Source organism: Oculina patagonica, chromosome 7, assembly GCF_052425735.1.
Source record: "Oculina patagonica isolate OP01 chromosome 7, crgOcupat, whole genome shotgun sequence".
Lineage (NCBI taxonomy): Eukaryota > Metazoa > Cnidaria > Anthozoa > Scleractinia > Oculinidae > Oculina > Oculina patagonica.
The window spans coordinates 32,227,241-32,239,708 of NC_135764.1; the positions used below are offsets into that span (position 1 = coordinate 32,227,241).

A 12,468-nucleotide genomic window follows, 5' to 3' on the forward strand; every position below is an offset into this window, starting at 1 on the left:
TGCATGACCACTTTAAATACATTTTTTTTTGGTGTTGTCGTGTTGTCTTGATGCTAATCATGGTTGTTCATTTTTTTTAGGGAGATCCAGGCCCGATAGGTGAACCAGGCCCACGAGGCCCGCAGGGACGACAAGTAAGTCGTGTCATTTACTATATTTTTATTTAGAGAGGAAGCCACATCAGCTCTAGCTGGTTTTCATGTGGGTCCTCTATCCAGGTCGAATTGGAATTTGGAAATGTTGGTTCTTAAGAAGGGAGGAAAACTGGAGAACCCGGAGAAAAATCCTCAGGGCAAGGACAAGTTCCAACAACAATAGTCAACCCACAATACAGTAGGGGCCAGAATCGAACCTGGGCCACATTGGTGGGAGGCGAGCATGCACTCACTGACCACTGTGCCATCCTTGCCGCTCCCCTAGCTATCCACTGATTAGGTGAATTTTTAATCATTCATCCCGTTACTACCTGATGTATGATGAACATGATGTTCCACTTTCTGAAGTGCTGCTCTAGTTACAAGTAAAAACTTGAACAAAAAATTTATTTTTGTAGGGAAGGCGAGGCAAACCAGGCCAGATGGGAGCTCCTGGTGAACAAGGACCTCCGGTGAGGAGAAGCTGATCAATGATTTTGCTTTTAAGAAGTTTGACTATGTTGCTGTTTTGTATACCTGCCAACTCTCACGCCTTGGGCGTGAGTCTCACGCCTGCGAGTTAAAAACTTCGATCTCACGCCAACTCACGCTTACGAACCAATTTCTCACGCCTAGTCGAAAAATGTGAGTTTTTAAAACCACAAACGACACACTTCCCCAAAAATGTAAACTCAACCAATGTGAGAAACGAAAACTCCATGTAAAATGAGTAAATCTGGTAAATGACGATACTTTCACCGAAATCTCATTGGGAAGGAGGTCGTGTTTGCAAAACACGTACACGCACTGGGTCGGAATATGATCGGAACGTCTTCGGAATACTTCGGACGTCTTCGGAAAACTTCCGACATTGTCGTATCGTTTTCGGAAATCCTGGCACTCTCAGGATAAAAATCTCACGCCTTTGACCCAGAAAAAGTTGGCAGGTATAGTTTTGTTAAAATTAAACGGAATTCATGTAACATGCTGAATCATGGTTTGCAATGCAATAATAATACTTAATACAGTCATAAAGGCTACAATCATGTAAGATCTATGCCATGGTTCAGATCAAAGTTTGCCTGTCTAGTAGTACTAACAATAAAATGTATACAGACGTTGTAGGCAACATAGTGTCTGGTCATAGCACGATGTCTTTGTAGAAGAAATCAGTTAAATGTTTATCTCACTGTAGAGAGCAAAACATGGCTGTCAGTTTGTTTGGCTTCAGCAGCAGTACTCACACTGTTACAGACAGTCACAGGTTCATAGCGTCAATTTCTGTGGGCAGAAACAAACAAAGAAAGAGGCGGGAAATGCGTCTCATTGTCTAGCTTGGGACCAGTCAGCCATGCTGCTTCAATTCTGATTTTTCACTTTTATTGAGTTTTACATGTGTGTGCAAGAGACAGAACCTTTCAAAATTTGAAATTCAAATCTAGTGGTGCATTTTACAATGGCATTTATCCACTAATGAAGATGCTACTATTTATTTCATAATTATTTATATATCCAAGTGCCACATGGGCCACATTAAGTTTTTACCTTTGATTACTACTTAATGCTGTGTGTTTTTGTATTTCTTTAGGGTCAGCGTGGTCCTCAAGGATCCATTGGGTCTGCTGGACTTCCTGGCCAAGATGTATGTTAACATGAAAATAATCTAATTAGTTCAACAACACACAATTGCAAGTCCTTATATGCAGACATTCCAGGGGAATGGAATCTGGTCCTCATTATGATATGCTTAGAAATTAATTAAACACCCCTCCTTCCAAATTCAATACCATAATGTTTTACTCTGTGTTTGAGTTGTGCTGTATTTGATGCCGTTATACTGTTGCATCGCATACAAAAATTGTAAAACATTTCTACCACTCTCAAATTTCTGAAATTTAACATTATATAGAATTTGCTGGAAATATGAGTGGGTTTTTATGATCTCCAATGAATATTGACTCCTCTGTTGAAATATTCTTTCATTCTTTAGTTTTTGTTTTTTCGTTTTTAAGTATATGTTTTCAGATATCCTGTGTGATAAAAATAAAAGAAAGTTGTGTTTTGTGTTCTAACCGATTGTGTCACAAATCTTGTTTTTGGCAGGGTGCTGTAGGAGAACCAGGGAACCCTGGAACCAATGGACAAAAGGGAGAAAGGGTAGGATTTTGAACGACTTTGTACTCCTATGAAACCCCTTTTCGCAATAACTGAGAAAATTCTTGCGCGCTCATTGGTCGATAGTTATGGTTGACAAGCTAAGAGTATAGACCACGAAAATGGCGTCACCTGTAACACAACGTTAGACAGATTTCAGAAAACTTGAGAAGTTGCCAAGAATTTTCTGCATGTAATTTTGTACTGATTTCCCATCTAATTCACTGTTAAACTTTCCATGTTATTGTATAGCACAAATCCACCACATTTTTCCATGGTCTACAGTCTTATAGACTGTAGAAATATTCTTTAGATATGATGCCACAAAATGTCCAATACTTTGCAGTGAAACCACTCACCTAATGGTTTTTGGTTCCACTTGAGTTTTGATCATTTTATGACTTCATTTCTATAAGAGTATAGACCATGGGAAAATGTGGTTGATTTGTTAAGTCGATCCTTAGAGTCAACTCTAATTTTATTTTATTTTCGACAGGGTCCTGATGGTGTGGCTGGTGAAGACGGATTGTCTGGTCCAAGGGTGAGTGTCCTGTGTCAGCTTAATGGCTAGCGTCATAGGCTTGCAATACGTGCAAAGACCTTAAGCTACCATACATGTAGCTCTCTGCACTCATTGCAGACCTTTAAGGAAAAGCTAACACCCTGTGCACATGGCAGGCCTACAATGGCTACCATTATAAGCCAGCAACATGTGCAAAGGGCTTCAGCTTAGTACTCTCTGCACACATTGCAAGCCTACAAGGAAAGTGCACATGGCTGCCATTGCAGCCAGCAATGTGTGCAAAATTAGGTTTCCTGCTCTCTGCATGATTGCATGCCTGTGATGTAAAACAATCCCTTCGCACACATTGCAGGCCTATGATACTGCAACAAAACTCCGCAGTGCATGCAAAAGAGCTATGGTTAATTTTCATTTGCTCATTAATGCTCCTGAAAGTTTTGTTGATTCTTTTTACATCTTAAACCTAAGTTAGGATACTTTTGACTTGTTGATCTCAAACTTGCATTTGTTATTTGTAAACAGGGAGCCCCAGGTGCTCCGGGTGATCCAGGAAGTGATGGAAGAGACGGCGAGAAGGTTTGTAAAAATTTTCTACTTGTATCCATTTCCATTTCACCAGGACAGCTAACACTGACGCTTACTCACTTGCCCTGAGGGGTTGAGGTCACGTCTCTAAACAGACCAGTTTCCAGAGTACAGCTTTTCAAGAACTTGTAGATGTAAAATGAAAAAGTTATAAACTTGCTACAGGGAAAAACGTTATTTCTGAATGAGTGAGAAATGATGAGTTAACCAAGAGTATCTTTAAATACAAAGTAATATGAGGTGTATCGTCCATGAGAACTTCACAAAATTCAAATTGCTTACGAAGATTTAGATGGCAGTTCTTTTGCATTGTTATGGCATTTTTAAACATCATTCGCTGGTGATTCCTTATATAAATATACATTTTGCTGTGTCTTTGTTAACTAGCAGCAGGCAAGAGTCATAAAGCATGTTCTTTTTTGTTTGTTGTTGTTTCTTTATATGTTATTTGGTTGCCAGTTGTCTCACTCATCTCTTCTTTTCCTATTCTTATTGTCAAGGGTGCTCCTGGAAAAGATGGTGAACCAGGCAAAGTTGGACCACCGGTTTGTATTATGTTTTTTGCTCATGCAATGTTGTGAATTATTGCGCTTTTCAGTGACATGCGAACTCTGAAATTCAATGCTCAACCAACGGTTTACGTTTTTTGCTGTCGTCAATCATTTTGGCGGACCTCTCGGGAAACAGACGCTCACTTCACCTGGGTCAAAAGGTCACTTCTCTCAATTGTGATTGGTAGATTATGATCCATTTTGTTTATTTCTGTTTTTCATGGTTCGCTAGCTTTAGCCATAAATTAAGATTGACGGCAGCGAAAAATGCAATCGTTAGTTGGATTTTGAATTTCAGAGTTAGCATTTTACTGAAAACCACAATAACAGCTTCCAAAAAACGGACAGTCTCAATTCTTTGGAATGAAAACCAAAATCGTTTAACCATTTTCAGAGTGACCAATGTTCTTTTTAACAATGAGACTTTGTCTGATTTGATGCATTACACATGGTATCTCCCCATTCCTGATTCTATTAGGTTCTCCCAATTCCCAAAGACACTGAAAAAACCTACAGTAGATTGTACGCAATCTTCTTACTCCACTGAAGAAAAACATGTAATTGGGAGCAATTGCTATAAATGGTTTTTGTTTGAGATCTCTGTATTTTTTTTTTTAATTAATACTTTATTGACACTCAAAATAATACAAACAGAGTATATAACGGTTTTAAATGACATCAATGTTAGCAAAAATAAACTTAAATACACATAGAACAAGGAAAAAAAGATACAACATAAGAAACGATTGAAAGGCGGTAATTTTAAATATACATTAATGTATCGGCTAAAAGGAAAAGAAAAAAAAAACAAGGAAAAAACAACAAAAAAAGAAAACGAGATTCAAGGGTATCTAAACGTAAATACTTAAAAGTTAAAGGAAATTCTTCCACTGCTTATTAAATTCTTCAAGTTGTTTATTTTTTATGGCAATTTGCCTAAGGGTATCAATCCTGATGCCGAAGAAAGGGGGAAAGCTGTCAAAATTTATATTAGATTCGTCTTGAAAGCAGCAGAATATAAAGTATTTAGCGACAAGTGTAGCGTAATTTAGGAGATCTTTGTACTTAGTGTTGTTTTGCCAACCGTATAGTATATTACGTTCATTGAGTTCGAAAGTCTGATTAGTTTTTTCACACCACCAAATTTTGAAAGCATTCCAGAAGGCGGAGACTACATTACACAGGAAGAGCATGTGCGGAAGCGTTTCTGGCACAGCCTGGCAAGCGCATCCTTACCGTATCTTTTACAAGCTACAATTATAATTTCTGTGTACCAAGTGTTTGGCTCATTGATAGAATAATACTTATGAGTAACATTTTGGTCAACAGGGACCTCCAGGACCCAACGGTGGCATGGGATTATCTGGAAAGAAAGGAGAGCAGGTATGTATGGGAGGGGAGGGCTGGGAATACCTGACCATTGTTTGCTGCAATGCAGGAAAGGTCCATTTTTCACCAATGAAAATAAAAAAATTATTATACCGGTATGTAACATTCTGCATCCTTTGTTTTTTTCCTTTTAACATGACTGCATGTCGTGAAGTCAACAGCTTTATAGTTTTTCTGTAGGTGTGACTTGTGATAATTAACGTGCATTACTGAGTATAACAAAGCTGTTGAATTAACTAGTCACAAAAGAGATAAGTATCGAGTGACAAGTCTTTGGGCAACTCACTACTTCCTATGTTTCCAATTTGTACATTTGGAGGTTTAAATAACACAGACAAAAAAAGTACATGACCCAATGCCCAGTTTTAAACTCCAGTCTTCATGTCTTTTTAGGGAAAAGACAATGTTCTGTCAAACTGCTGTAATTAAATGTTTGTAAGTGATGTAATAACATATTGTAGTCTATTGAATGTAATGTAAATAATATATATACTGTAAGCATTATCCCATAAATCTACGTAAGTACTGTTCTGTAAGTTTTGTTGTGTATTATTAATAAAGTTAAAAAAAAAAAAAAAAAAAAATGTCTTTTTACCTCTCTATTTTTGTAGGGTACACCCGGTAAGCCAGGGGAGCCTGGTGCCATGGGACCAAAAGGACCTCAGGTATGAACTGTTCATCATGTTAGTACACATAATCTGTCTACAAGCCCCAGTGGGTTACCAGGCTGGCACTACTTCACTCTGTGTTCTGTAACATGAAGTGACTTGGAGAATTGAAGAGAATTGCTACTCTGCCTGGGTAGAATGCTACACTGAAGCCCATTGCCAGCATTTCCTAACAATTTTTGCTGGTAACTCATTTATGCACCAAGATGTGTTTCTGTTATTTTAAAAAATTATGTTCAGCTCTTGCATTCAATAAAGTTGAACACCAAGGTGGAGGGGGGATAAGTGTCTTGCACAAGAACAAAACACAGTGATCCTGGTCAAGGCTCAAACCCAAAATTCGTATGCACCCCCCCCCTCCCCCTTAACCCTTTAACCCCTAAGAGTGCCAAATGGCACATAATGTCATCACTTGGTCAATATTTGTTCAATTGATTTGAAATTTTGGCACAAAAATTGTCTTGGCAAGATCTGCCATTTGAAAGCATAAAATTGTACCTGGCCCTATTTGTGACTTGACTGACCACCCCTATAACTTTTATAACTTTTTTGCCTGATACATTTGTGGTATGCAACATAACTGAAATTAACCACTACACTGTAAGCTGCACAATAAGATATAGTTTAGGGGTATGCCTAAAATTTACGGAGATAAACAACTTTTTGAATATTTTTCTTTTCAACGTTTTAACTCGTTTCTTTTAAAACTGTAACATTCTTTTTATTTGCTTAAGTATTTTATGCAATTAACTGATCAACACCTTTCAAATGGTGTCTTATACATAGACATCTGGTTTATACTTTTTAATTTACGAAAAAAGGCCACTTGCTTAAGGGGGTAAAGGGTTAAATTATGGACTACATCACTCATCTGTTAGTTAGCCTGCAAATACAGCTGCCTCTCCGCACTCTGGCTTTCCGCGTTCAGGAAACGTCAAACCGGCTGGGAGTGACGAGAGGCGGCTCTATTCGCAGGCTACATGTTATTGTGTTGCCTGCAAATAAAACTTCTCTTGCGAGTTTTCGTAGCATAACTCTTTGTATTTGCACCACAGGGAGCCCATGGTGATTTTGGAGAACGTGGAGAAACTGGGCAGCCTGGAGCTGATGTGAGTACATTGCTGACAGAAAGCAGTGCAGCTTTTAAGTCATTAATTAAAGCAAACAATTAACTGTTAAATTATGTTCCTGACATTTCTGAAAATGGTGAATATAGCCTTTTTAAGGGTCTTTGTGATGGCTAAGTTTAGTCTGTTTTGTTATGTTATGGATCTAAATGACAAACAATAGTTTCATTTAATTTACAAACGTGTCTTTCGGGCATTATAAATAAGTTACCAGTACATACAAACAAGAATAAGTTCAAAACTATTCAGCCTAAAAGTTTTTCAAAAACGCATATCGCAATCCGTTTCAATCTTCACTTTTGGCCATCTGCACCTTTTTTTGTATTTGCTGTGTTACTGAAATGTTCCTTCACTGTTTGAAGTGGTTATTTATATTTCACCTAATTTGATGGCCATTTTCTCATGTCCAAATTTTGCTAAAATCTGTAGCAGTACAGTTTGTATAAATTGTGCTGGAATATATTTATTTTGATATTCAGTTTCAATTTATTTTGTTATCTTAGGGAGCTGCTGGCCTTAGAGGTTTCCCTGGCCCAGTTGGCCAGTCAGGTCTATCGGTAAGTAAGATGCTTTTCCTGTTCTAGTTGAAGTTCAAAAAATGCCAAATTTCTCTTTGCAAAACACTAAAATACAGACAGTACTATGTGAAAGTACAATAAGTGCTTTTATTTGAATAGTCATTCACAAATTCCTTCACATGCTTAATTGAGAAGCACATTATATTAGTGGACATGAGCTTGGAATTGTGGGTGTAATACAAATGGTGATAAAACTAACAAGCTGGTTTCTTTGCACAGGGAGCCCAAGGTGAACCTGGTCCTGCTGGGGCCCCAGGCCCAGACGGAAAGAAGGTAATTTATGCACATAATTAATATGAATATAAAAATTTTTTGGGGGGGGGACTCAGTGCCTTAATCTTGTAGAAAAGATGATTTGTCAGCTTGGACTTGAAACACTTAGAATTAAATTGTAATGTGATGCATGTTTTTAGTGTTTTTCTCTACTTTTTAAAAGTTTACGTAAAATGTTATTTTGAGACTTTTTGTGATGGGACCTGTAGTGCCTCTCATATTTACCTACTCTACAAAGATGGGCCTTAAATGATTAAAAGGGCGGATAAGACTCTCCATCAAGATAAATCGGGTATCCAGTATGGATAGCTGTAGTATAAAGTTTTGTCAACACTTAGTTCCAGGGATAGTGTTATCCACCTTTGAACAAGTTGGCCCTGTAGTACGTAGTTGATGTGTTTATTACAAATAGTGAACCGTCCTTGATTTTGTTTGACCCTTGACAACAATATTTTTTATTTAATTTGTACCTCTCATACTACTTTGAGCTACTCAACTTTACAGTTGCAATGTAGTGTAATCATTGAATGAGATATGATAATGTTTTCACTTTTTCCCATAGGGTCCACCTGGAGAGAGAGGACAAGATGGAATTCCTGGAGACCCTGTTAGTAATCAGTTTTGTTCTACCTTATTGATTACTTTTGTTAAAAAATATCTTAATTTCGCAAATTGGAACGGGTATATATGCGGGACATAATTTTCGTACTGTCAGAAAACGTAATTAACATAAAAAACTGAGTAGAGAAAATTTGAAAGTGAAAGATACCCCCAAGAAGGTGGAGGAACTTGAAATCTCGTGAAAGATTGATTTGATATAGAACAAATAAAAAAAAATTTCAGAGAATTTTAATTAAATTTTTGGAAAAAATTTCTTTTACACTTGGATTTCGGGGCCCGGTTGTTCAAAGCACGATTAAGCTAATCCAGGATTAGCGTGAAATTTGTTTCAATTTTTTAACATTTCTTTGAGGCTTTCTGTTTATATTTTCTCTCCCCCAGTTTTGACGTGGACCAATCTCAAAGTTCACAAAAATTAGTATGGAAAACCCTTCTTAATACGCGAAATTAAAACCTCGCTCATCTTTTAACCCTTGCCTACCAAGACGTATAATACGTCCCCAGTCACCACGACCGGGACGATATCGCCCAAATCGCTAAGCTGTTCGCATGCTGAATCATTCCGGGTTGAAGGTTGGCACACTTTCAGTTGACCCAATTTAATCGCTTTTTCTCTCCAAAATTTCAGTCACCATGGCGACTAAAATGTTCTTAACTTGGGGTTGATTACTGTCAGAAAATAGAACGAAACAGTGCAAAGATACCTCGTCGAGAAGGAGTGAGGAACTTGAAATCGTTGTAAAGGAGCCATTGAGCTGTATGAGTACCGTAGAACAAATGAAAAAAAAAAATGTCAGAGAATTATTTATTAAATGTTTTGAATTGGTTTCATTTACACTTGGACTGAGAGTCAGTATTTAGCCAAATGTAGAATCTCATTAAATATTCATTATGGCCGCCGGTTGCTTGTGTGTTTGGCTCTGGTAGGAAGGGGTTATTCCTGGGTTAGCGTTTCCCTCCGGGTCAACAAAATTGGTGTCACGGAAATTTGGGTGCCTCTCATTGAATAGTTAAGGATGTTGACATTGACATTCCATAAAAGAATTTTAACTCTTTTTTTTTGGTCAGGGTGCTGTTGGACCTCAAGGAGAACGAGGCCCTTCTGGAGAAGCGGTAAGTTAAAATGACAATGTTTTGTCATGCTCAAGTAAGCAGGCCTTATCCCCCCCAGGATGGGATGCTAGTCCATCACAGGTTAACCCCCAGCATTTTTTAGGTCTCCCTAACAGATTGCTTGTAACCCTTTATACTCCTGGGTAGAGGATGAACTGTGAAAGTTATCTTGCCAAAAACAAAATGCAATGACCCCGGCCAGTGTTCGAACCCAGGTCGCTCAATCTGGAGTTCAATGCACTTCCCATTAGCCCACCATGTCTCCCACTCCGTAGGGACATGTTGGATTGATCAAGGGTCCGAAAAGCATGGAAGATTATACCTCTTCGTCTTTATTTATTTCAATTTTGTCATTGCAGTCCTAGACAATAAATATTATCTTAGATCTGCTGTTATTATGACATGTAGTAGATAAAATATTCGCGTCCGATCTGTATGAGCGGTTACAATGGCGAGCCAACAGGCGAGCCATTGTAACTGCCCATACAGATCGGACGCGAATATTTTATTCTACTTGTGAAATGAAAACAATAAATTGAATGCAATGTATTGTTATGTGAATCAGTAGAGATCTGTATCAAAAGTTAATGAATACGAATTAGCTGAGCAGGAGTCTGTATCAAAAGTTAATTCTATTGTTTGATTTGTATTGGGGTTTACAGTTGTGTACGTGTGATCTGAATAGTGTGCTGGGATTGGTTTGCACCCTCATGAATTATTAATGAATTTTACAATGTTATTTATAGGGCGTAAAAGGCGAAAAAGGAAAACCTGGAGAAAATGGAGTAGACGGGACACCAGTAAGTGACTAAAACCTGTAGCGTGAGCTTATGATTCAGGATAGTGTGTGTTTAGGGCTTAGCACAACATTTGTAAGCCAGAATGCATCGGGAAATCGAGTAATATTAATTTTAGATGGACCAAAATCGAGTAACAGAATAATTTAAATCCTATTGCATTATTTTCTACCCTTTTTAAAAGCTAAAGATGTAAGTAATTTTCCTTGTTAACACCAACAACAATCTCACGTGTAGCTGTTTTGGAAGATTGTCATTTCAGCGCTTCAGTGAAATACCGTAGAATTCCGGTTATAAGCCCCCCCGCTTATAAGCTCCCCCGGTTATAGGCCCATCATCCTGGAAACAAAAAAATACATCCGGTTATAAGCCCCCCCGGATATAAGCCCCCCTCTACCAGATGACAGTACTGAATAGGGCTAAATGTTGCTTTATTATGTGTTTTTAACTTAAAAACGTATTGTCATCAACACTCCCGTGGCTCGTTTTGAAACGTTTTTTTCATTCCGCTTATAAGCCCTCCCGGATATAAGCCCCTCCGCTTTTAAGCCCACCCAAAACCTCTTACGAAGTTGTATAAACCCAGGGCTTATAACCGGAATTCTACGGTATTTGGTCAGTGTTGTTAGAAATGATTTCTTTTGAAGACCTTTGAAACAGTAACGCAGAAGCCTGGCGGATTACGTCTTAATCAAATTTAGCAAAGTGTAGCCTAGAGTTTTCGATGAGTATGTTTAAAATTCCATTCAAGCAAATTTGATACCTGGATAGCTATGAATTAAAGAGTTAAATATTCACAAGTTTTGAAGTAATTTAACAAACACGAGCGACAGTGTTTCATTGGGATATCCAAACACCGATGTTTCGGCCTACGAAAGCAATTTCTGACATTTTCTTAAATACGTATTATGCGACGTAATAAACGATAATTAGGGAGAACGAACTTAATCATTTTCACTAGTCGCGGATCCGTTCCACAGACACCAATGGGTAAGCTGTAACTTTTTATTCGTTTCTTATATATTCCCCTATTCCCCTAACGAATTGTAATCTATTGACAGCTTTCGATTAACCTACTGTATGAAACGTGGCAATAAACCTTACAGTGTAACATTTGAATCCTTGGTAATGCGGCTAGTGAAACAACCGAGTTGAATATACGACGTGCAGCGGAGTATTTTTGACGAAATTCAAGGTGTTTCAAGGATAGCCGATGAAACACTGTCTGGAGTGTTTGATATATCTTCTCAATCATAACAAGAACTACAGAGTAAACGGAGAAATAAAATCGTAAAAATCTGTGCTAAATAAGACCGGGTATCAAAACTTCCTTCACGGTTATGATTTTCTTTGTTTTAACTTGTTGAATTATTAATGAGTTTGAGAACAGTCATTGAAAGGTTATGCAGTTCAACACAAGTCATTTGTTTGTTTTTTTTCTATCAGTATCAAGCATCTTATCTTATTTACAATATTAACAGTGTGTTTGTTGTTATAGGGGGAGCGTGGCGAGAAAGGACCTCAAGGCTCACAGGGTAACGCAGGAGCATCGGTGAGTTCCTTCCCTTTGCAGGCCTTAGTGATAAAGGTCCACATTAGCCTAGGGACCTTTTTCAAATAAATGTATGTTAAGTATTGTATGGCCTAACAGAGTTGCTACTTGTGTATCGGGTGGCTCACAAGTAAACACAAGTCATTAAGAACGTCATACAGATTGACCAAACATTAAGCATGTAATGGCATTGTGTGCCATAGGGAACTCTTTGGAGCAAGAGGGTTAAAGGACCCTAGTAAGCCACGCCTAAGAGTTCGATTTTCTGGGTTTGTGTGCAACTAACTTGTCGCATGTTTTGTTTTACAGGGTCCCCCCGGACGGCCGGGTCCACCAGGTAACCCTGGGGCCAAGGGAGAGAGAGTAAGTCTGTGTTATTGAAAGCATACATTTTTCTCACTAT

At 38.1% G+C, this 12,468-nt stretch overlaps 1 protein-coding gene across 3 annotated transcripts in view; it reads left to right on the forward strand.

Moving 5' to 3' along the window:
- The window catches only part of LOC144659542 (uncharacterized), a 53,824-nt gene that overhangs the window by 18,200 nt on the left and 23,156 nt on the right, over nucleotides 1–12,468 (forward strand). For 2 of the 3 annotated variants that reach the window (XM_078520001.1, XM_078519999.1), the window contains exons 20-36: nucleotides 81–134; nucleotides 554–607; nucleotides 1,723–1,776; nucleotides 2,238–2,291; nucleotides 2,785–2,829; nucleotides 3,334–3,387; nucleotides 3,897–3,941; nucleotides 5,277–5,330; nucleotides 5,948–6,001; nucleotides 7,060–7,113; nucleotides 7,635–7,688; nucleotides 7,929–7,982; nucleotides 8,545–8,589; nucleotides 9,672–9,716; nucleotides 10,463–10,516; nucleotides 12,012–12,065; nucleotides 12,375–12,428. In XM_078520001.1, the coding sequence (XP_078376127.1) occupies nucleotides 81–134; nucleotides 554–607; nucleotides 1,723–1,776; nucleotides 2,238–2,291; nucleotides 2,785–2,829; nucleotides 3,334–3,387; nucleotides 3,897–3,941; nucleotides 5,277–5,330; nucleotides 5,948–6,001; nucleotides 7,060–7,113; nucleotides 7,635–7,688; nucleotides 7,929–7,982; nucleotides 8,545–8,589; nucleotides 9,672–9,716; nucleotides 10,463–10,516; nucleotides 12,012–12,065; nucleotides 12,375–12,428 (882 nt within the window). The remainder of the gene's footprint in view (nucleotides 1–80; nucleotides 135–553; nucleotides 608–1,722; nucleotides 1,777–2,237; nucleotides 2,292–2,784; nucleotides 2,830–3,333; nucleotides 3,388–3,896; nucleotides 3,942–5,276; nucleotides 5,331–5,947; nucleotides 6,002–7,059; nucleotides 7,114–7,634; nucleotides 7,689–7,928; nucleotides 7,983–8,544; nucleotides 8,590–9,671; nucleotides 9,717–10,462; nucleotides 10,517–12,011; nucleotides 12,066–12,374; nucleotides 12,429–12,468) is intronic. The other variant, XM_078520000.1, reaches the window with a different exon arrangement.